The sequence below is a fragment of the Fundulus heteroclitus genome, chromosome 1 (assembly GCF_011125445.2).
Source record: "Fundulus heteroclitus isolate FHET01 chromosome 1, MU-UCD_Fhet_4.1, whole genome shotgun sequence".
NCBI classification, from domain to species: Eukaryota; Metazoa; Chordata; class Actinopteri; order Cyprinodontiformes; family Fundulidae; genus Fundulus; species Fundulus heteroclitus.
Window position 1 is genome coordinate 14,716,324 of NC_046361.1, and position 24,741 is coordinate 14,741,064.

Genomic DNA, 24,741 nt, shown 5'->3' on the forward strand with positions numbered 1-24,741 from the left:
GCCTGATAGCTAAAGGATCTGCCTCCCATTCTACTTTTAGAGACTCTAGGAACCACCAGCAGACCTGCAGTCTGAGAGCAAAGTGCTCTGTTAGGAACATATTATCTATGCAGTTTTTCTCCCTTAGGTTGTAAATTTGTCCAAACTGCTCAGTGTCCTCTATGAAATAGAAAACAATAAGCCTTGTTCCCAAACTTAAAAAAAAAAAAAAAAAATCCCTAAAACCAAACACTATATAATCTAACTTAATGAAAGAAAGAAAAATTGCTGTCTTTCCTTCATGCCTTTCGAAAATTCAGCCTCCTTTGCCCGTGCTATTTACAAGACAAATTTTAACCAACGAGGCCTAATTTTTTATTTTTTGCACAGCGCTGTGTGTCATAGTCTGAGACATTTCCTGTTCTTCCAGTCTGTTGTAACACAAAAACCTTGCTCTGGTGACGGCGGGTTTAACTAGACTGACGGTGGGTGTGCTGAGATCCAGTTTGGCCGGTCTCTTGACTTTCCCCGGGCCGGGTTAGTGGTTTGGTGTGCGCAACATCCCTCGCAGCAGCGCTGTCAAGGAGCGAGCGCACAGCAGCAGCAGCAGCAGCGAATATAAAGATCAGAGAGCAGGGAGGCTTCGGAGGAGAGAGTCAAACGAGGCGTGAAGATGGATCGTAAAGAGGCAGCGGATGAAATGGATAAAACGGTAGCAGCGGTGAAAAAAGTCTGCAGGGATGAGGGAGCTGGATCTGAGCAGGGAACCCTATTCCAACTTAGCAGGTACTTCATTACACACAAACTTTTTTGTAGTGGTAATCGCGTCCTTAAACACCTGTAGCTCATTAACTGAAACCAAAAGCAAAAAACTTTTAAGTCATGGTTGGTCTTACTTTTCAAACAAACTCGTGTGACACTCGCGACTGAAGTTAAGTCACGCATCTGTGTCCTCAGAGTGACTCTGTCCCACATGCAGCATCCGCACGCTGCCACCGATACCAGACACTGGAACGGTTGGACGCCGGCCTGGAGAACTGGCGTCAGTGTATCAGATAGTAGTATAAAATGTCATAAAAGTTCGCCTTCATCCGACTCATCAGCTTTCACAACACTAGTTTTTATCACCGTGACATTATGTCACACCATAGAGCCTCTTATGACTGTTGCTTTACTTTGTTCTGAATCATAAGTCTTGGAGGTGTTTGACCTTATTCTGCCCTGAAAACTAATTTTCCTCCCCCTTCGCCGTTTTACAGGAAGTCCTCCGCATTCCTGCGTAGGACGCAGAGTGACTGCCGTGTTTTATTAAAATTTAACCGCATCGGAGGCGTAGGATTAAAGGATGTCGTAATGACGGGGATTTCCTTTCGCTGCGGATCGCTCTCTTTTGTCTGGTTCTCAGGATTGTTCGGCTTTGGCCTGACTTTGTGACTTGTTAGACCTGTTCTGGCTCCGTATCGCAGATCTGATTATGACCCTGATATACTGTTCCATAAATACTGTAATGAAGAAAAAGTAGTTCTCATAGGACTGTGCAGGATATTTCCCCCCGTTTCACCTGTCCATACGTTACAGTTTGATAATATCATGATGCTATTTGCTCAAAAGATGCACAACAAAATGTGTACAACATGGCCTAATTATTTTTTTTAAGGAGAAAAGTAATTATGTCTAATGCTGCAAGGAACACAGCTAAATATCACTAGTTATTGTTATAATCTGCTCTATTACGTTCATTTATTATTTGGACTTTGATATAAACAAAAATAAACAACACCTGTTAAATTAAGTCGTGTTTTCAAATGTTTTGGTGCGAACAATACTTTCCTGTTTTAGTTTTGCTCTTTGCGCAGTAACATTGTTAAAAATAACCTGATATTACGGCGATAGCTTAGTCAGGCTTTCTGTTCAGAAGGTCAGGCTGAGGACAACAACGAGCGCGATGGGCGGCGCTCCCGTAGCCGTCGCACCATCAATGTAGAAGTATTTCAAAACAGCCCAATCTGTCTCTGTTGTAAGGGAAGGAAAAAAAGTTCATTAATCGTTTTTTTTTTTATCAGCCAGTTGAATGGCAGTGTGCAAATACCCTCTGGGGGCGGGGCTGTGATGCTTTACTTAGTGGTTCACACAACCAGAGAAAACATAGGCCACCCTGACCCATGACTTTTAAACATAATGACGGAATTATTTTTATATGTTTGAGAGTATATATCTATCTATCTATCTATCTATCTATCTATCTATCTATCTATCTATCTATCTATCTATCTATCTATCTATCTATCTATCTATCTATCTATCTATCTATCTATCTATCTATCTATCTATCTATCTATCTATCTATCTATCTATCTATCTATCTATCTATCTATCTATACATACAAAAGCCCTGTGACCATCTGCTCACATATGTATTTCCAGTAAAGTTATTAGAAGGTTGCCGAACAATATCTTCATTTTGGAGTAATTCATATAATCAAACAGTCCCAGTAATAACTTGTCTGGTCTGTTGAACAACAAATATGAATATGCAAACGCACAAAATCCAACAGAGCACACGTGCCAGGGCATGTTGGCTCTACAAAAAGGATATCATGAATTACTTTATTATATCGAGGCTGCATCCTCCATCACAGTAGACAGGCCACATTAGTGAAACAGGAAGCTGCGTTTTTATAACCATTTGGATTGTGTGTTCGGGTGTCTGGCTAGGGGTGTGTGTGTGCTCGCTGTTGGAGAATATCAGCAAAGGGGTGGCCTTCTCCAAGTCTATTTTGCACACTTTTACAAGGAATGCCCAAAATTGTGATGGAGGACTGTATCTTAGTCCAGCTGTAGTATTTAGTGATGCAGAAATGTCACCGTCGGATTCAGACGCATACTATTGTTTCATTGCTGCAGGGTTATGCTGCCTGACGACGCCAATATTATGGGTACTGTACACGGTGGCATCATCCTCAAGATGATCGAGGAAGCTGGAAGCATCGTCGGCACGCGGCACTGCAACACGCAGAACGGAGTAAGCACCGGCCAAATGTAGTCATTGTTGTTTTCTACTCCTGAGGTAAAATCTAAAATTCAGGTCTACAGTGAATCTCTGCTTCCACAGAACTGACCAAACAAACATAGAAATCTGGAAGAAATCAGGGGAATTTTCTGCGCTCTGAATCCCCACAGCGGATCTCGTTAAGCACAAGACCACTGGTGACCTTACAGGACGGCGGCAGTGTCGGCCGTTTGTTGGGTCTCCTCCGATTGACTTTGGCTTCTTGTTTGGTTTTATGAGGTTTCTGCGTTGCTGGTTTATGATCAAATTTTCCCCCCACCAAAAAAAGCAGTTGTCATTTAGCAGTCCTTCCACCCGTTCTGGTATCTATTCCGGCTTACTTACGCTGCTCGGCTGCTTTCATCTTGTGGAGGAGACGCTCCATGATGCCAGGAGGCGTTCATCAGAGACTGAGATCCTCCATCAAGTTCATCTACGGGGTTCGATATCCAGTCGAGCAAATTTTCGGCTTCCTGGAGAACACTGGGGGCTTCGTTGGATCTGAGCCGCCGGTCTTTCCCTCACACGTGAGGGGCAACCAGTCTCCTCTACCCACGGTGACTCCTCCTTCGTGGCAAAGCCGGATCCGGCGCCGTACCCGCAAACCTTCGATTGCCTCTACACCCCTCTAAGAGGATCTTGCTGTCTTTTTGTTCTCTGATGTCAAAAGGTTGTAAATATTTGACAGAAATATAGCATATTCCACAGTTAAGGGCATACATTTGCTATATTAAAACTAGTACATTCTGTGACATCTCATCTCGTGACCCCCATTAACTTTTTCATTATCGACATTGTCGCTAACGTCGACAAATCGTTGCAGCCCTGTATGGGGGCCATGTCAGGATTTGTGCCTGTCTGCCTTTAGCGGTCCGCCACACCCACCTGCTCCGCTGCAATCAGCCTCATGCTTTGCACCTGCGTCCTGGACTGCTTCAGCAATCCACAGCTCCTGGTACAGTGTCAGATTATCCAAAGCTTTTACCTGTAGATGTCCAGTGGTTTTTCATGTGTGATCACCACGGCCTTGGTGACGAGTTTGTCTCCTGGATTTCCCTGCCTTAACCTTTTCGGACTTCTGCCAAACTTTTGGTCTCTGGACCTCGACTTTGTTTCTGCGCCCCGACCTTTGAGCTTTGCCTTACGTTTGGGATCTCTCTGCCTACCTCTTGGATTAGACACTGATCTCTGGTATTCTGCCTCGTGCCTCTGCAGTGACTAAAGCTTTTCTCTTGTCTCTGCCTGGTTGTTCCAGCCTGCTCCTACAGAGGTTCCCTACCTGGATCCAGGTTACTGCTCTGAATAAACCTTTTTTTGGGTTTCTTTACCGCACGATTTCGCTTGACTTAACGCATCTAAGACTGGTGAGAAATTGCCTGCGTCGGTTGCACAAAACAAGTCACACTTTTTTTTTACAAATCTGCCTGTTTGTGAATGGCCTTACAAGCAGAAACGGAGCTGTCACTGTTGCAGGCTGATAAGACCCGAGACGCCCGCAGCAGCTGATCTCAGGAACATGGAAGTACTTTTGCACGTTCCACCTGAACAGAGAGATATCTGATAACTGAAATTTCTCATTGTTATCTGAACTAAGCTGCCCCCACAATGCAATGCTGAATGTACATCACTTAACCCTGGTGCGTGTTAAATACTACAGTTTAAAATAGAGGTGAAACAACTATTGGAAAAGCATACTTGCAGGTTGGAACTGGGTTTGCAAGCTTATATTTTACAACCTTGTTTGCAATGACACATTTAGTCAACGTTATTGTTTTTTTTTTTACTCTAACGGCAGCTTTTTAAAGGGAGGATCTCACACGCAGTATGTTCAGACTTTAAACGTTTGTCTGACTCACTGAAAGAGATCTAAAACCAGATGGAGGCTATTTCCAGAACTGTTTTTTTAAGCAAACTTACCACCATGATATGACACCACATGCAGAACATTGCCTTGTTTTAGTTCTAGGGTTGAACCTCAAGTGCACAAAACTCCTAAATACAAATTTCACCGTGACGTCATTTACTGGACAAAAGGTGGAAGAATGAAGTACACCCAAAAAACCTTTGACATGTCAAACTGTAGTATATAAAGTGGGGAACTTTGTTTTAACTAGAACTGTAGGTGGTGGTGACTCAAGTTAAGCTTGGACGCAGGCGAGGCCTCGGGCTGTTAAATATTTACCCAATATTCAAATCAGCTGGTGAGATAAAACCAAAGAGAACTTGCCTTACAGGAGTGATAAAGTTTAATATTTTGCCAAAACTCCCTACAATGTACCTGACATTTTCTGGTGCTGAATCTGTTTTGTTTCCTTTGATATAACACCACAATCTTTATTTAAAAACCATAAAAGTCATTGTACTGGGATGATGCACAAAGTTTGCCAGTGTTACCAAAGAAAAAACGACTTGCCCTTTACTCTGGGATGGGTAATTATTTCTACCTTGCTGTTTCTCTGTAGGACCGCTGTTTGGCAGCTCTGGTTCGTGTGGAGAAGACGGAGTTTCTGTCCCCCGTGTTCATCGGCGAGGTGGTCCACGTCTCCGCCGTGATCACTTACACCTCCAAGCACTCGCTGGAGGTTCAGGTCAAAGTCATTGCTGAAAACATCCTGACAGGTGACTCACTCTGACGCGGCCGTTCAGTCACAGAGCATGTACCGTACATGTCGTTTGGTAAAGGTCAGAGACAGTAAATGTAAACCGGCTCATCGATTACACTCTGCTGTACTTTCTAAAGCTACTAATTACGACGTCACGTCAGCAGAAATGATGGATTTTACATCCATAAAGGATTTTGTGTGTTTGTGGGTCTGTTACGTTCTTGCCGGGAATAAAATGAGCACTGAGGGATTTACAAACAGAAATATGTTTCTAATGGCAGGCTCACAGATATACCTGCCATCAGAAGATGACCTGTGTTTTGTTTGATCTGCATTTTAAGGCTTTTTATTGTAGCAGCCAGAAAAAAACGTACCTTGTGGAGAGGCTAGGAGCGATGACAGAGTCCATTACCTTTCCATGATAAAAATCGATTCTTCAACTCTAAAGCTGCTCTGCTATTCTGGGTTTTGCATTTTGGAGTTTATATCTACCAGGCAAGAGGCAGGGGATAGTATGAAGCTGAATGTGAAAAGTGGGTGCAGAGTTGAACTCCAGGGCTTACTCCCTGAGTCATATTGTGCAATTTGTGGCCATTTTTCATGCGCTTTAGTAATTAACATCTATTTAGAAAGAAACAGACTTCAATTTTATTTTATTTTTTGCATCAAAGCATGCATAGCATCTTGGGAGATCAGCAATGGCATAATTCTGTATTGACCAATCAGACTGAAGTTTACAGAAGATGCAAAACTTAGCTTTTGGTTGAATAAAGGAGGGGAAGACATCAAGTGAACAAAAATGACCCAAATTGTGTTTGGCCATTGCATGAAAACGGCATTTTCTTTGTGACAAGTTTTTCTGTCGACATTTAGAATTTTTAGGATGGTTTGGGCAATATTATTTCATTTTAGCAATGCATGATTAGCAATGAAGTATTGTACACGCCATACAGGACAGTTATGCAAGCAATGCGCACAACAGTGGGAAGCCGTTTTTATTTGCATCATGTAAGAAAGAGTGCAAGAAAGAAACACAGTATGAGTAGATATCTGAGCAATGAGATGTTTTATTGCAGGATAACACCAATATAGTTTATTACAAAGAGAAAAAAAATAAACCAAGGAAAAAATGCGCTTCTCTTCTACACTAAGCCCAAATGAGTCCAGTGATTAAATGACCTCAGAGCTGTGTACAACATGTCCAGGCTTAAGGCTTTAAACTTTTGTAAAGTTTCTTTAGAGGTGTTTTTGATCTCGTTTTCCTCTGAACAGCGCTTATTCTTACCTTAACCATGTTTATATCCTAGTTATTTAAACCAATAAGTTAACCCCTATGTTTGCATTGAGAGATGGGTCGAGACCAAAAGAAGATGCTGCAAGCATCTTTGTGCATTTGCTGCTTGTTGTGGCTGCAAAGTTCCCTGCAGGCTAAGAAATAAAAGTGGGCGTTGTCTTGAAAGTATTTCCACGAAGCATTGTTTAGATTTCTAAATGCATGTCAGTTTTCATCCACTCATGCAGCGTAAACGGTAAAAATAAAATCCCTGTTTGGTCAGTAGAGGGCAGCAAATCATACATCAAAAAGCTGAAACTGCTGCAAGAAGATGCTGCGTTCTGCTCTACAGCTTATAGTAGTGCTGGACGCTACACCTAAACAAAGCAAGAGGTGAACCTTCAAATCCCAGCTGCACAAGAAAAAATGCAAACTAAGCTGCAACAGCCTGTATTTATATTAAAGTGTGTTTTATCTGCACTCACACATAAGGTAAAGTGTTTTTTAATTATTCAGCCTATGAAGGAGTTTCTGTATTCTGAATTTTCACATAAATTGCTGACTGTGCAGCTTAGTTTCAAATATGTTCAGTTGTTCTAACCCTAAAGGATGAGAGGGAGACTGACAAAAGCAAACAGAGGGAAGCAGAAGGCAGACTTATGTGGGGAGCTGGCAATAGGGAATCTAAGGAGACGAAAGACTGTATGTAGGGACTAATGGTTTGATAGATGAGGAAAAGGAGTTGTGAGAAACAAAAGTATCCCCCAGACAGCTGTCGCCGTAGCAACAGGCTCACACGGCTTGGTTGTCTCGTTGCTGGGCCGAACGCTCATTGACGGAGGCAAAGGCAGAGATATGAGGCGACAGGTGGAGAGCGGTGGGCACACATGCAGGCATCAGCAGGGACAGCCCCCTGGGGCCTTGACAGGAAGGACCCCTGAATGGCTGAAAATGAGCTCATTGAGTGAATTCGTTCAAGACATGGGTTGAGTTCTGCTACACATGCAGCTATATTATTATTTCTTTAGCCAGGAAAAATAATCAGAACAGTGCATGTCAGAGGCAGTGCCGTAAAAATACCAGGATGTCCTGTTGCGTCTGGGGCTAGTTTTTAGACTTGATTCGAACAGAGATCCTGGTTGGGCTACTTTGAAACATTAATTTTGCTCCCTGTGTGATGAAACATGTTAAAACAATTGGTACTACTTTAAAGAGGCGTTGTAGATATGTTAATTAATCTGTAAACACTTTATAAATCATTAATAACTGTTTATAAAGCTTAATAATAATAATGGGGAAAAAGAGCCCAACCTATATTTGGTCAAAAAACTTCCATCCATGTAATATTCTGCTTTATGTCATGGTGTACACTTTACAATAAGGCTCCCTTTAATAGTTTATAATGCAGTGATAAAGTGGAATGTTACTGAGTGCCGAATGATTTTTACAAAGGCTTATTGAGCTAGGTTGTAATATTTAGTAAAGCAACTCAAGAGGAAATGTATAGTTTTAGCCAAATATAGAATTGGATCACTATTTGGCAAGACACCCGTCAGTTTTGTCTATTTCTTAGTCTTTCTTAATGCATAATAACATAAGACTTTATTAACCTCACAGTGGAGAAATTCATCCGTTACATGAGCTCGTGTAACAAAGAGTTAAGAAACATAGAACAAAATCAAGGAAAAAGCTATATATTAAAAAAAACACACAAAAAAAATCAACAAAACAACATGATGACACATGCACACGTATATATGTACACATACACAGACTTATAAACAGTTATTAATGATTAATAAAGTGTTTACAGATTAAATTATGTCTACTAACCATTTATAAACCTCTATAAAGGGAGCCTTATTATAAAGTGGTACCATTTAAATTAAAATCTTTCTTTAAACCTAAATCTGTCTGAGGGCTGAGTAATTTTGGGGCTTAATTGTATGGTCTCAACAAATCCAGTCAGCTGTAGATCTTTCAACATTATATTTTTGACTAAAACCAGGGGAATTTCAGAATAGGCAGTCTGAGACAACATTGTTGTGAGACAAACGAGACAACAGAGGTTGGTGTTTTTAGAACAGCGAAGAAAATAAATATTTTGAAAATAAATATCAGCCAAGATCATACTAGTAATTGCGATTAGTTACAAGAGTTTCTGTTCTCATTATCCCGAGAAAAAGAAACACAAAAGTGCTTGTCTAAACAAAAAGAAAGTGTATTAATCTAGATTTTACCTCCTTAGTCAGTATTATGTAGATGAGTTAAGCCCCAGCTCATAAACACAGGGGCCACTGAGCTCTGATCCACTGGGATAAACCTGTTTGACTTAATTGACTAAAACACAGCGTCTACAACTTCGTCTATTCATATTATAGCAAAACAAGTTGTATCCTAATTCATAGAAGTTATAACACACAGCAAAACATATATTCCATATATAAATATTCACACCAGCACTAAACAGAGAAGAGGGGCTGCAGCTTTATACTGATTTAGGTCATATCTACAGAGCAGGAAGTCGGTCATATCAGGGTTTATACGGTATGTATGGACATGTGTTTGTGTGCATGCATTTAGCCTGAACCTTTTTTTTATCTATGTTTAAATGCATCATGTTTCTTGTTTTGGAACATGTAAAACCTGGGTTTATATCATGATCCGCATCGTTTTTGCGACGTGCGCTTTACATATGCAAGAGCATATTTTTCTTTTTTTTTTTTGCCTCAGCGTTTGGCCCCTTTAAAAGGTTCCTGCGGGGCGGAGTGGGAAGAAGAAGAAGATAACGGGAGCAGACATTATTTGCTTCTGTCATGTCGGCTTAGCGTCAGGCCTCGCACGCTGCGGCCCGGTCAGAAACGGATGCACAAAGTGGATGTACCTGCACACGCGCCTGTTCCCCATCGCGCCGCTGATGCACGCGGATGAGCGGGGAGTGCTGGGGGGAACGGGGGAGGTGGGGGGGGGGGGGGGGGGTGCACACGAGGAGCCTGATATGCTGACACGTTCGACAGAGGAAAAAGTCACACTTCCACACGTCCTCACACCCACACAGCTGCACTCTGAGCAGACATTCCCCTTTCTCAGTGAAGTGAGGCAGGGCTGGTTGGCACCATTTTACACATTCGGGGCCAGACTTATTTTAATGCAGAAGTTTGTACATAACAGAGTGCGCCTTTGCACAGCCGCGAGGGCTGTTGTGGTTTTAGTGCCCGATGAGTAAGACTCGCACGTATCGCTTTTTTTTGCAGATACGTCTTTGCGTTTTTTTGTACTTATGTTTATTTCCCCGGCGCGTTTGTGTGTGTGTCTGAGGCAAAGCATCCAGGTTCCACAGTCAGTCAGCCGGCATCTCGTCAGGCGGGCCTCGGTCACAGACCCCCAGGGTAAGGCTGCCTACTGTGGGCACGAGCCGTGATGATTGTCCCCGCTGGGGGGGGGGGATCGCACATGCGCACTGACTCATGCCACGGTGCTTAGAGATTTTCTTGTGCCCACCCATGTACAAAACGGTCTTAGGACGCACGGATACCTCAAGCGCAGCGCACACACACACACACCTTTCTCGGGAGCTGAAAAGCACCCACACACACCCCAAGATCTGCTCTGCGTACAGATAATATATGACGCATGCTCTTTCAAGCACGGATTTGCATAAACATAGAATAAGCGGACCATGTCCTCTCACCATACGCACTCTTAGAGACATGGCTGAGAGCAGTGCATTGTGGGTTGTGCACGTCTGACGGCTCCCTTCCTTGTCACACAACTAAGTACGCCGCACGACCACGGTCAACGCGTACCGTTTCATGCTCACACGAATCCATTAAGTGAAAAGTTGACATAAAGGAAGGAAAGACAAAGGACTTTGGTCAAAATGTTGATGACGGTACACCACCAGGCCTTTCAGCCTGGTCCTTACAACGTAAAGTGTAAGGCAAGGCAAGGCAAGGCAAATTTATTTATATAGCACAATTCAGTACAAGACAATACAAAGTGCTTTACATGATTAAGATATAGCAAAATAATAAAACGCAGATAGAAAATAGAATAAAAGCAAGTAGGGATAGAATGTAGTAACAAAAAAGAACATTAAAAACAGTAAAACTGTTTAACTAGAACAGTCAGTAGGACATCCTGTGGCAGCCTGGGTGTTTTTTCCAAGGTTTAAGATTATTCCACATTTACTCCCACTTGAAAATGGCTAAAATGACATACGGATGATTAGAACGTCATTACTCCGCTATTTATTAGAGGTGTGCCCTGTTTACACCGCCGACATTTTGTTTGGTCTGCTCCTGACTGTTGAAGTGAGGGTGAACACCATGGAGAGCTTTCTGAAGCCTCCAGAAAGAAGATTATGTGCATGGTAAGGGATCTAAAGAGGTCTCAAAGGGATTTGAAGTCAGCCATTTCACTCTATGGAAATTTGTCTACAAGTGGAGGACGTTCAGAACAAATGCCAGCAAGCCTAGATCTGGCAAATTCGCCCTGAAAGACTAGCCTCGTGAGACCATCCTGATCTCGCGAGCTTTCAAGGTTTCACTCGCAGATCAGTCTGGCTACTTTCCGTTAAAGAAAATTTGGAGCCGTTCACCAAACGAACGTCCAATCAGCGTTGGCTTTGAGGCGGGTTGAGGTGTGACGCAACGAGAAGCGCGTCAGTTCAGTCTAAAGAACATGGCGGCTTCAGCCGATGAAACTAGCGTTAGCGTGGCTATCGAGCAAGTTTTATCGGAATTACAGAGTATTTCTTTGCTGAGCTAACGAGCCTTTACCTGCAGCAGCAAGAGTAGCTTGTTGTTGTGTTTTCGTCGTCGCAGTTAGTACGTCATATGCTTCGTTGATCTGATTGGTTTATTCGGCCCGTCTATCACCAACATAGGCCAATCAGCTAACCAGTATTTTCGCCCCTTCCCAAAATTACTTCAACGGAAGGTTTTCAGATGGATATGCGGAGCAAATCTATCTGGCGGAGTCAGGTAACTGAAAGACAACTGCAAGAAGAAATCTCTATAAATTATAATTACAGGTCCTACTGCAGGTTTCTCCTACTGTTAAGGTGAAAGTGCATGCCTCTACAATCAAATGGGCTACTCGGGCCTTAACTTTCATGGTAGGAGAGCAAGAAGGAAACTTTTGCTTTCAAATGAAAAAAAGAAAAACATGAAGATCAGACTGAAGTTTGCCTGGGGAACATAAAAACCAGGACTTTTGGAATAGATCAGTCTAAATCTGAATTATTTGGACACAGAACAAAGGATATATCTGGATAGAGATTTCAGGAAGACAATATATATATATATATATATATATATATATATATATATATATATATATATATATATATATATATAAATTTTTACACTCATGGAGCCTGTGGGTGGAGGTGGAACAGTAAACTCCAAGCTGTCCCAGAGCTTGGAAAGACAAAGGAGGTTATTAGACGGCTTTGGATTGAGAGCATGTCGGCTTTCCTGCCTACAGAATATACTCTATTAAGATTGTTGAACTGATAATTTCTATTACCTTACATTCATATCCAAGATAAATTATGAGAAAGAGAAAAGATGGTCAAATCCGTTCAACCAAGTGAAGGAAATCTGAGGGCATATCTGAGATTTGCAGCAGGACCTGCAGTGGACTAAAGGCATAGTGTTAGTGAACTGCTCTGGAGTTTATCAGTGGTGGAGCCGTTTTTGTCCCACAGTCGGTGTAAATTTAGCTCAGGACATTAAGTGCAGACAAAAAAAAAACCCCAACTTCTTCTTTTAAACACCTAAAAGCACTCCGAGAGCCTAAAGTATACAGTTATGTTTAAATTCGGCAATGGAAATTCACAAAGAAAGCTCCGCCGCTAAACTTTTCCTGCACACATGATTAATCTCTTCCTATCAGGCGGGAACATCTCACAGGGGGGACCATAGTAAAGTTAAAAGTAAAATAGAGCCTTGGCACAGTGCAATGGAAAAATGTGTGGTTTTGATCACTGGGGCCGAGCACCGGGAACGATCCTCCCTGCGCTGTCTCCAGCGTTGGAACATATTGTCCAGGATGGAGGTGGAAAATACGTCGTCCTCTCCTCTGTGGAAGAATTAGGAGCAGTGAGTGGGGGACAGAGGGGTAAACAAATTGGCAGCGAAACCCTTTTGGGATGAAAGAAACAGAGGAGGCGAGACGTGGCAAGGCCAGAGATCAAAGATGCTCAGGTAGCCCGTCTGATCAAAGTGGTGGAGAAGAGAAAAGGAATAACAGGACGTCATGATTGATGCCTTAAACTTGGATTAAAGGGATTGACTATGAGATAATCCATGCCGGAGGGATTCTTCCTCCACTTAAGCGCCGGCCCTCTAAATGGCCTCTCTGTGTAGTCTTTGGGGTCTATTTTCCTCCTGTTTGAGTTACTTTGAGCTTCATTTCTTCTCTGGGTGCTTAGTTCTATCTGCATTTGCTTTTCAGTCTTATTTTTCTCTGAGTTGACTTTTCCTCTCTGTCGTCGCCGCTATTGTCTTCCCATTCTCTAATCCTGGGTCTGATCGCTCAACTCATCACCTGTTTCATCCTGTTTAACTCACCTGCCTTTAGAAAAATAACCTACTTTAATGCATATGCTACGTGGATGGCTCGGCTTTATAATTTTTTTTTTCCTGGTAACATTTGTTTTTAAAATGGTAGATCTCTGTAGATGAGTAGTTGGAGCAGCAAATTATTATTGTTTTGTTCTTGGGTTTTCTCTGTGTAGCGGGGAGGAGGGTGGCATCATAGCGTGTGCTGTGCCAGCCAGCAGAAAATACTTTAATGAGTTAATAGAACTTTCCAGTTTAATTGGGCTCCCCCTAGTGGATCAGTTGACGTAACTTTAATAAAAATAGATGAACAGTAGATGTGTGTAAAGCGTCCTCAGTGGATCAAGAAGTCGAGCAGATGCAGAGGTTAATATTTTTCCAAACAAAGTTTTTTTCTAGATAAAATACCCCACTACTACAGTTAAAATAAGAACATTGCCAGGTCAGTCAAGTGGCTGTGTGCCGCACAGGGTAGACGGAAGAGCCGCATGCAGCCCGAAAGCCGTATGTTTGCCACTCCTCTACCAAAGTTATAGAACACATTTCTGCCTTTTGCCCTAAATTTAAAACTGCATAATTCTAAAGATGGAATTCTTTTCAATACATTTCTGCATTGTAATTATTTGCAATTAGATTTTATGATGAGGATCACAGAAGAACATTTGGCATTTAAAGTCTGTATATACGTACCGCATAAAAAGAACGGATTCTGTTTTTATGTTGGGTTTTGTGACAGAATTGCACCTGATGTCTTACCTGGGTTGGATGAATCTGGAAACATCTTGATTTCAATTCAGTTTCAATTAAATTTTATTTATATAGCGCCAATCCATGAAACATGTCACCTCAAGGCACTTTACAAAATCAAATTCGATCAGATTATACAGATTGAGTCAGATTATGCAGATTGGTCAAAAAAATAATAATTCAGATCGATGCGGATTCCTCTGGAAGCTGAAATACCAAAGCAGCTCTAGGACATCTTAAATACTTCATAGTAGAGACACTGATAACTTACGGTGCCAGTTTTCAGTCCGCGGTTTCTGACAATTTTTATTGCAGCTAATTTCTCTTGGACAACTTTAATTATCAGCGTTCAAAATATTTTTAGTAAAAATAGTATTTAACCACTATTTCAAAAACCTTTTCGAAAACAAAGACAAAATGAAAATAGATCTGATATTTTAAGATATCCTTAGCTTCTATATGTACTATTTATCACAATTGTAGATGTTGATAAAAAGTATCTACAGCAGTTAGGATATTGACTGCTGTAGATAAAAACCCACGTCAAAATTCACAGCTCTTTCTTTAAGGGAGGTATTTGTTGACCATCTGTGTTTTTATAGTTTTCAGGAAAGGAACAAGTGAAATGGGGATTCTTCTCCTTTTGTTCATGGATCTAAACTGACCTGGTTACTTTTTTTAAGAGTCACATCAACATGAAAACCAGTCGGGCCTTGGAAATTTCAGTGAGCAGATTTGTGAGACTTCTGTTCTAGAGGGGGCATGCAGCCAAAATCAAATCTATAAATTATTTAGTAATCCTAAATAAGTATACCAGCTGTCTGTTTTTGCCATCGTTTATGAGTGAATTCATTTTATTTTCCTGTGATCGCTTATAAAATCAAAACCAAACCATGCTGGAGTCCTTTTCTTAGAAACACGGTTTCTCTGACGGTTTTTTATATAGTTTGAAAAGGTTAGCTTTGCTTATAGTATCTAAGATATTATATCTCATAACACGATAAATGTTCCCCAAGCATAACAAGGAGGAAATCTGGTCATTGTATTGGGGATGTGACGGATAAAGGATGCAGTCGAAGAGTCAGGCTCAAACATCAACATTGTCTTCATGTGCTGCAGAGGGATTTAACATTCAAAGCCAGCTCCCTGGATCCACTCTGGTCAGAAAAGGTCATCAGTCGTTCTGGGAATGATTCATTCTGGTGCTTCTCCCTTTGTCTTCCTTTTCATTCCTTGCCTTCCTCCCTCGATTCCAGGCACAATTCACTTAAAACTTCCTACTGGAGCTAATAATAGACCTGAGCTCTGCTGTCCTGGGTTGAGTCGAGGATATGTAAATATGACTCTCTCACTCCTGTGGGCAACTTCCTGGTTGTTGGCAAGCGCTGGAGCCAATAGGATGAGGAGTGGGAGAGAAGCATGGTGGGCATGGCAACAAGGCCCAGCTGCCTGCTCAGTTTTTTAGCTTCAGTATAAGCAGTGACCTGTGGGCTACTCTCTTCCCAGGAGCTTGTCGTCTAAGACCCTTTGCAGATGATCACAAGTCACATTAATAAGACTATTCCTGAATTTTGGCAGTTTAGCAAGAGATACTTTATAAGGACCCATGTTGCTAAAGTGTTTATTGAGTTCTGAACCGCTTTAGATTGCACTTTTAGAGTATTTACGCATACTTCATAATTAGGTTACCAGTTTGGTTCTAAACAACCAAACATGGGGGATGCTCTCTCTGATCTATGTTCCAGACTCGCATTAAAACCCGCGTTGTGGACATTAAACAACTAGTAAATAGGTTGATGTTTAAAGTCGGCTTCAAAGCGTAAAGTGTGCCCTTTAAAATATTATACCTGAGTCAAAGCTTTGTTTTTATACCGGGCTGCTCTGTGGATTATTTATGACGGCTCCATCCCTGCATAAAGCTGATATCAGCTTCTCACAATATGGTAACAACATTATATTGCATGGCACCAAGGTATTTCTAGCAACATTTAAAACAAACTGTATGACCTGATCTAACCGCTTTTTCAGATAATTAGTCCCTTCTATAACATTTATTTTTATATGTACTCAAGCAAGCAAGCTATCTAGCTGGCTAGCTAGTTAAAAAGGTGCTTTGGGTGCAGAAAATTGTAATTCTTTTCCCTCTTTCTTTCCATATAGGAACAGCAACACGATGAGCTAACAATGGCTGGTTAATTAGTCAGACTAGCAGAACAGGTAGCCAGCCTGTCTACATTTATTAGAGCAGTGGGTGCAGGTCATGTAGGTCATGTAGCATGACTGATTTTGCTTTTGCTACTCCAATTATTCCAAACAGCTGAAGCAAGGGAAACGTGAAGTAACCTTCTTTCAGCCTGTTAATGGGCAGTGTGCAACAACAGGTGGGGAAGGGGCATGGCTGAGTTACTCTGTGCTGTATACTCCTGGAGAAAACATTTCTCTGGCATCTGTTTTTAAAATGTAGGGGCAGTGAGATGGAAAATTTGAGAACGTTTAAGACTTTGGTACGCTTTGGTCCTGACAGCTGACCCCTACCTACCTACATACACAGGACATGGACAAAGAAAAGTCCTAAAGGTTTGTCCTAGAGTTAAAAAAAAAACAGAAAAAAATCTAATTATATAAATACAGATATGTGCAGCTCTAGTTTGGACAAACTTCTCATAATACAACCACACATGAACATGAAACTATCAGGAACGCTGATTTCTAGTCAGATTCAAATGCCTGTAATCTATCGACTCTTTAATTGTATCCATGTCCTTAACAAGCGCCTTTAATTAGTAGTAATATTCACCTGTAAAACTCTCAGTCTCAAAAGGACAGTTAGGAGACCTGTTAGCAGCTCTATTGCTCTGAGCTCACTATATTGCAAACAAAACTGTTCTAATTGTTATTTGCTCTGGCAAAGCTGCTTCTTTTTTTCTTGGCTATTTAATTTCTCTTATTGGTCTCTGGACTTAAACCAATTTATTAAGACGTTCATTCAAATAATACCCGGGTTTTCAATTCAATTCAATTCCATTTTATTTATATAGCACAAATTCATGAAGCATGTCATCTCAAGGCACTTTCCAAAATCAAATTCAATCATATTATACAGATTGGGTCAGATTATACAGATTGGTCAAAAATGTCCTATATAAGGAAACCAGTTGATTGCATCAAAGTCCCGACAATCAGCATTCACTCCTGGAGAAGCGTAGAGCTACAGGGAGAGTCGTCTGCATTGTCCATGGCTTTGCAGCAATCCCTCATACTGAGCAAGCATGAAGCGACAGTGTTCTTTGTAAGGGTCGTCTACTTTTTGGAAGTGCTTTGATAAAAATGGATTATGTAGCACCTACAGTTGTTTGTACATTTAAAGTACTTGTCGATTCTGAATCTAAGCTCCACAGTTCATTGTAAAAAAATAAAAATAAAGGGGGGGGGGGGATAAGCCACTTAGCCACAAGTGAAAGGTTGGAATACTTTAAGACAGTGATTTCCATTCGGCCCATGTCCTCCCGTGTGTGTCTTAATCCCACCACCTTAAAATAGCCCCTCTCTCCCTGTTTGTAAATGAAGTGACAAAGCGCGGGACGAGCGGAAATCGCTATGACAACCTCTCCGCCTGATCGCGATGATACGTGATTTCAGCGAGTTTCTCCTCCCGACTTTAGGCACACATACAGAACTGGAACCGCAGCATTCATGCTCGAGGGCCTTTGTTTTGCCTCGCTGGACACAACAACGCGAGTAGCTGTTCAGAGATTTCATTGTGTGAGATTTCATGGCTTTTATTGTGTTCTACAATTGTAGAACACAACTTCATTAGCTTTTTGTGTGCTTGTTTTTTCACACCTGTTTTGCACTTTAAAAAAAATAGTTGTTTGGATTGACACATTTTGGATCATTTTCTTGATGAACAAGAAGTTATGGGAATAATGTCACAGAAGAAGGGGTTGAGTAATATATGTTTATACTCCTGAACACTCCTCAAGTGTGTGAATTTTTATATATATATATATATATATATATATATATATATATATATATATATATATATATATATATATATATATATATATATATATATATATTTGCAGCTAAAGGATAATCTTTAAGCTGCAACGAAAGAATGGTTGAAAACTAAAACGGTTGTTTGCTTTTAATTAATAAGTAAATTTCGCTGCGTGTTTTCTTTAACCAAAAGACATATCAGAACATCTTGACTGCCAAAAAAAGCTAGAAACTGACCTGCTGACACAATTGAACAACAACTAATTCTGTTACTTCTTTGTTACTGCAGGTGCAAAAAAGCTGGCCAACAAGGCGGCGCTGTGGTACGTCCCCTGCTCTCTGCAGAATGTTGACAAGATCACAGAGGTGCCTCCGATTAAGGTATGTGACGTATGTGAAACCCTGAGGCTGTCTGCTTAAATGTACTGCTGAGGGCTTGAAAATTGGGGATGTGTGGAATATTTAGGGGAAGTAAGTGTCTTAACTGTAGTAGGTAGCAGTCTTATCTAAGTTTGCAGTCTAATAGGAAGCTAATGGGGAGGTTTAGCTGACATAAACTCAGAGCAGGACCCATCCAGGGGAAACTCTCTATTTGAATGTCTCCAATCAAAAATTTCCAAACTCTTGTCATGTCTGCATAAGACGTTTGTTCGTTTTTATGTATTATTTCAACCCATCAATATCACAATGCTCAATATCCACAGTTGGTTTTAAAATATCCTGAAGTTGAGCAATTCTATTTCTTCTCTCTAAGCAGTAGTTCTTGTGTGCTATCCAGCTCACGTCTTTTCACCTCCATGTAAAAATCTATGTTAACTTTCATAAACCTTCGTGTAATCGCTGTTTTGGAACTGGACTAAACTCTGATCAGATTAGCTTCCAGAGCCTCAGCACACGCTATTTACCAGCAACAATGAAACAGTTGTCCTGTTGGTAAAATCCTGAAAATATAAACTGCTGTATCATGTATCAAGTAGGGACCAAACAAGTTTATAAAAATAGTTTAAGACTGACTTATTTTAACAGCACTTGGTTTGACTATTCGCTGTGTGAGAGAGGAGAAGCTCTTAGACAGGATTTTACTATTATTTCAAAACTAAGACAAAATGATTACGGAGTTGATATTGTAAACTGGCTCTGTCATCTTATGTTAACCATTAGCATGGTTTGTGGGGCTAGCATTAGTGAAATGGGAGTCTCTCTGTTAATATTCTAAAGACTGGAGATCCTTACCTTGACTCTAAGAGTCTGCAAAGTATACCAAAATTACCAAATCCAACATAACAGAGATTAAAAGGTCAAAACAACAAAGCCGATTGATGTGTTTGTAGATACAAAAATATCTTCTTCCGTCTCTTTGCTTCCTCTGGTTTCATTAAAGGTACTGGAAATGGCTAATATCAAGTCACCTTCTCTCAGTATGGGTTGTTTTCTGCACAACCTAATAGTGCTTAGTAGTGTCTGATAGTAACAGATCAGATACTTGAGGTTCCGAGTAGCTGGTCACGTCTCAGAGCTGGTCAACTTGAAAAGTGGCAGACCAGCTATTACTCGGTACATTACAAGTAAAATACTGACTACTTCTGACTATTCCACAGAACAATCTGCTTTGTCAAAAAAAAAAAAAACATAATTACTGAAACAGGTCAAGCAGGAGGATCAGGAAAGAGGCCTTCTGGTATTATCCAAAAATATAATTTACAGACGTGAAAAGATCTTTTTAATTTAATTACGTTGTTGTGGTCAAAAGACTGTCTGTTTCTTTTCATTCTAAGTTTCGTTTTACAGTAGTACTAAAAGTAGCAACATTTATTAAAGGTGCCATGACACCACTGTATAAACTGTTTCATGTGGTTGATATTGCTGCATATGTAAATTATCCAAAGAATTTAATAAAAAAAAAATGCCGTCAGTAAAAGGGTTAGGTATGGTAATGATATGCAGCTGTACCGAGTTGACTTCACTCTGATTGGCTGCAACCATATTTGGAAAACCGGTGAAACGTGCCCCCACATCCATTCCCTCTCCATCCGCACATCTCTCCTCTGCCTGCAACGCTCTGGCACAAAGGCTTTAACCTGGCGGCGCCATTCATCATCCACACAGTGGGACTGAATACCGGGGTCCATGGCAGCAGAGCAGCAAGCTCTCCACCCTGCGGCGTAGAGCAGAGCACCAAAGCGCAGAGCACCACGGCACACCGGTCTCCGCCTCGCTCTGCTCTCTGCCACAGGATGGAGGTCAGAGCGCCCTCTCTGCCACGGTGCTCTGCTATCAGCAGCAGAGCGCTTCAGACAGTGCTAATAGGTTAAATGAGACGAGGCGGTATTTAGAAATTAAATAAACTTACGGGTAATGACAGCGATGTGGTGGCCACCCTCAGTGTTGGTACAGATGTTGTTGTTATTCATGATCAGTTTGCCTGAAAATCTCGACTTGAATTTACTTGAGTAAATGGCGCTGAACATAACACAGTCTTGTATTGGACCATGGTGACGTTGGTTTTAGGTTGGTTATTGGATATTTACGCTCCGCGGCTTCGGCAGCAGACTGAGAGCAGCAGCCCCAGATCAGCCTCCCTGTATCGGCTCGAACAGGAGGCCGTCAGCGCCGAAGCCGCGGAGCATGAATATCCAATATCCAAGCTAAAACTAACTTCACCGCAGTTCAACTTGAGGTTATACCTCCACATAAATGAACTTCAGCCTCTCTGATTCTCTCAGTAAGTGAAAACTTCCATTTGTTTTTGAGCAGCCTCGGACATAAAAGCTCCCCTTTTTAGTTGCCATCCTCTGCTTAAGTGGAGCAGTCAGACATGCTAGTGCTACTCACGCCATTGAATGAGCCGTCTGGTTTCAGCTGGGGGGAGGGGGGAGAAGGAAAGGGGAGGGGGGAGGCTGTTTGCTTGATGGTGTGCTCTGATTGGAGAATAGGAAACACGCAGAAAGATAAACTGTTTTGGGATCTGATAGTTGTTTAACAAAGGAGCATTGCTGAGCGCCCATGAGTTGGTCCTTTGTTACCCACATTAATACGACCTCATCAGTGTACAACAGATCATATTATACCCCCAAAACCACAGAACATTTTTATTTGTTGTCATGGCCTCTTTTAAAATATTTCAGATTACTCATGTGAAACTCAACCATTTGGATTTCCATCCATCCAATTTCCAATATGATTTCCAATCTAACGAATGGCCCAAAGCCGCCCGAGATGGTTTGGATTGAACCAGTAATCTAAAAACAGAACCTTCATGCCAAACTTTAGTGACTACATCTGCATCGTGTTCAATCAAATGAACTGACAGTAGACTAAAATTGAGGTCTATAAGAGCATTGCATACAAGGGGAAGGAAATTAAATTCTCTTTTTGATTTCACACATTATGTTTTATGGAGGAAAACATATATTATTAAACCGGAGAAATATTACCCCTTTTGGCAGTTTGAGTCACGTAAGAAAACCCGCCAACTTTGAGGTGAAGCTCTTCATGGGAATCAAGCAAGATTTGTTTGAAGCCGGGTTGCAGGAATGACCCGCCGCCTCGACTGATGTTTCATTGCAGTTTGTGCTGCACGAGTTTTTACCAATGCTTTTGTTAATATTGAAGCAAAGACGTGAAAGATGAACACCGGCGCGTACATCTGTGTTCTGTGTTGCAGTACGCTAGTGCAGAGCAGGAGGAAGAAGGCAGGAAGCGCTATGAAGCACAGAAAGTCGAGAGACTGGAGACCAAAGCGAGGGTTGAGGAGGCGATACCACCTCCACCAAACCCAGGTATAGTGCCGCTGTGTCGATCTGCTCATGTCAATAAATCAGACTTCCTATGCTGTCTGGAAACATTCTTGTAGTTTTAGACTTTAATCCCTATCCCATGGTCTAAATGTTGTCCGTCCTTCCCTCTTTACTTCCTTTGTTCCCTTTTTCCTTCTGCCTTTGCTTCCCTGTATCCTACCTTCAGTCCTTCCTTGTGTCTTATCTCCTTTCCTTTTTTGAGTCCTTCTTCCCTTTTCTCTTTAAGTTCATCCTTTCCTAATTTCTGTATTTCCTCTCTTCCGCCCTTCTCTCCTTAACTAATTTATTTTCTTCCTTTGTCCTGCTTCCTCCCTTTTGCTTTACTTTCCTTGTTTCTTTTTCATACCTCTTCTCCCTTCAGTCCTTCCTTTCTTTTTTCCATTCCTTTCATCAAACCTCCCTGCCTTCCTTCTTCCTTCCTTTTTCCCTCCTTCCAAGAGTCTTTTGCTTGTGCATTTCGTCCTTGTCCTTCCTCCCTTACTTGCATCGTTCTGTTGTATTTCTTTTACTATTTCTCTGATTACTGCGGCTGAAATCATATCCAGAGTGTGAAGTTTAAAGCAAACCTCCTCCACCTGTAATGGACAATAGCTGCGTTGTAGAAACTCTGTGGATCTGGGTACTTGTTTGGGACTTGGTTCCACATCCTGATCACTTTCACCTTACTGAAGAGAACAAAGATAAATTAAAGAGAAAGGAGGAAGAGAAAAGTCCCTTTGAAGATCACCGTCATACATGCTTTGTTTGGAGGTTGTGCCATTAAAATTTTTTGACTTTTACATGTAAACCCCACAAATAACATTCAGTCTGTTTTTAAAGATTTTCTTTTTGTGTGGACCAAGTTAAAATATTGAAATATTATCCAACTTTTGTCATTTTTGCTGAACCACAGAGGATGCACCGAAAGGTAAGCGAGCTACATCAGCATTTAGCATATATGGTGGACAATGTTGGTTAGAAAGCATTTGGCTCTTTGCTGTTTGGGGAGAGAAAGATGGTGTTTCGGCAAAATACACTTATTACTTTTTTCAGTGAATCCAGAATCCAGTTTTTGATAAGCCTTTGTTTGTGTGCTTGTGTTCACGCTGCAGAAAGATACACAGTTGGCTTCAGCCAGTCCAGCCTGATCCATCTGGTGGGGCCCTCAGACTGCACACTGGATGACTTTGTCTACGGGGGTGAGTTTTTATTAACTGGACAACTTCATCTGATTAATATTTCGCTGAAATGCTTCTGTGAAAGCAGAACTTTGCTTATAATGTAGAGAGGAACTCTTAAAAGTAAATATTCCAACCAGTTCCTTAAAAAATCAATCACACCTTTTGAATTGTTCCACATATTATCATGTTGAATCAGATCAAAGGTGTGAATGCTTTTGTGAGACGTTGTAGTTTATTGTAGAAAAAAAGCCTTCCATAATGCATGCATAAATTACAAACTAATAATTCTTGACTGAAATTTTATCCAATAAAAGGTCAAAGTTAAACATGTATTAAACAAAAGTGAACGTGAATCAGGCGAACCCAGTATTCAAACCAAAACAAGTGAGATATAAAAAAACACAGTATTTAATGAACATACAGGGACAGGCCGGCTCAATGGTCAGAATGGCAGTCCAAAATCCGGTACACGAAAAGCAGTCCAACTGGAAACATAAATACAATCAAACTACAATAAAATCTAACCTATTCCATAAACCAAAACTAACACAGAACCTGAACCTAAGACTAAACAGAACACGCAATCATAACAAAACCCATATCCTGACAAAAAGTCTATTTTCTCACACAAGAAATAAATAAAATATGTAGGATTCGCCCAACCTAGAGGTAGGGTAGCTTGACATAGAAAATGTTAATGATGTATAATTAAAATCTCGATCCTTTGACAACACTTTTTCTCCTTGGAACGACTGAATGACTGAGGCCTGTGTGTCTCACATTCACCCATAAAACCAACAGTGTTCCAGGAAAAGACTTTCAGATCAGGTTGAAGGCCCCGCCTGCTGTGAACAAGCTGAGAGCTGATGCAAGCCAAGTGAAATCGAGGAATGTCCGTCATGAAGCCCTCTAGTTTCTCTGGCTACAGTTAGGAATCAGTGGATTGGGAAAAAGTTACGTGGAAAGTATCTGTTTCTGTCTATTCCGAAAGCTGCCTGTTTTAGAGGGGAAAGCATTTATAAAGCAGATAACGTGTAATGGATACACTTAAATAGATCCAGTGTGTAATGCTTAAAGATATTGTCTACCTGAGTAAGCAGTCGCTTTTTCCCACTAATGGGAATGCAAATTAACTGCTTCGTGTTTAATAGCATAATTAATAAGATGAAATATGCATTTAGTGTGGTATATTAATTGCTTTTTGAAGCAAAGAAAAGAGAAAAAAAGCAGAGAAAAGAAGCAATCATATAGTACAGATATGCTGTAGTTTAGTAGTCACCCCCAACCCCCCAACCTTACAGAAAAAAAACCCAAAAAACTACTGGGTGCTGGTGGGCTAATGTGTTCTTGTAGTAAATAGTGTGTTAAGACTGGAGGACTTCAACTAACATTGGGTTTTATGATGAGAGAAGCCATTGTTTTGCTTTAAAATCCCTGTTTTTATTGGATTGTGCTGTATTTATGCCCCCAACAACTTGATGTGCTGCTGAGCAATTCTGACCAATTAAAGCATTCATTTTGAACATTGCCTCCAAAATGTATATTTTTGAGACATATAATAG

General features: G+C 41.0%; 1 protein-coding gene across 1 annotated transcript in view; it reads left to right on the plus strand.

Annotated features, from left to right (window-relative positions):
• acot7 (acyl-CoA thioesterase 7) overlaps positions 1 to 24,741 on the plus strand; it is a 28,724-nt gene that overhangs the window by 2,177 nt on the left and 1,806 nt on the right. The window contains exons 2-7 of the mRNA XM_036144052.1: positions 2,884 to 3,001; positions 5,491 to 5,647; positions 18,512 to 18,603; positions 21,887 to 22,001; positions 22,912 to 22,926; positions 23,111 to 23,197. Coding sequence (XP_035999945.1) covers positions 2,884 to 3,001; positions 5,491 to 5,647; positions 18,512 to 18,603; positions 21,887 to 22,001; positions 22,912 to 22,926; positions 23,111 to 23,197 — 584 coding nt within the window. The remainder of the gene's footprint in view (positions 1 to 2,883; positions 3,002 to 5,490; positions 5,648 to 18,511; positions 18,604 to 21,886; positions 22,002 to 22,911; positions 22,927 to 23,110; positions 23,198 to 24,741) is intronic.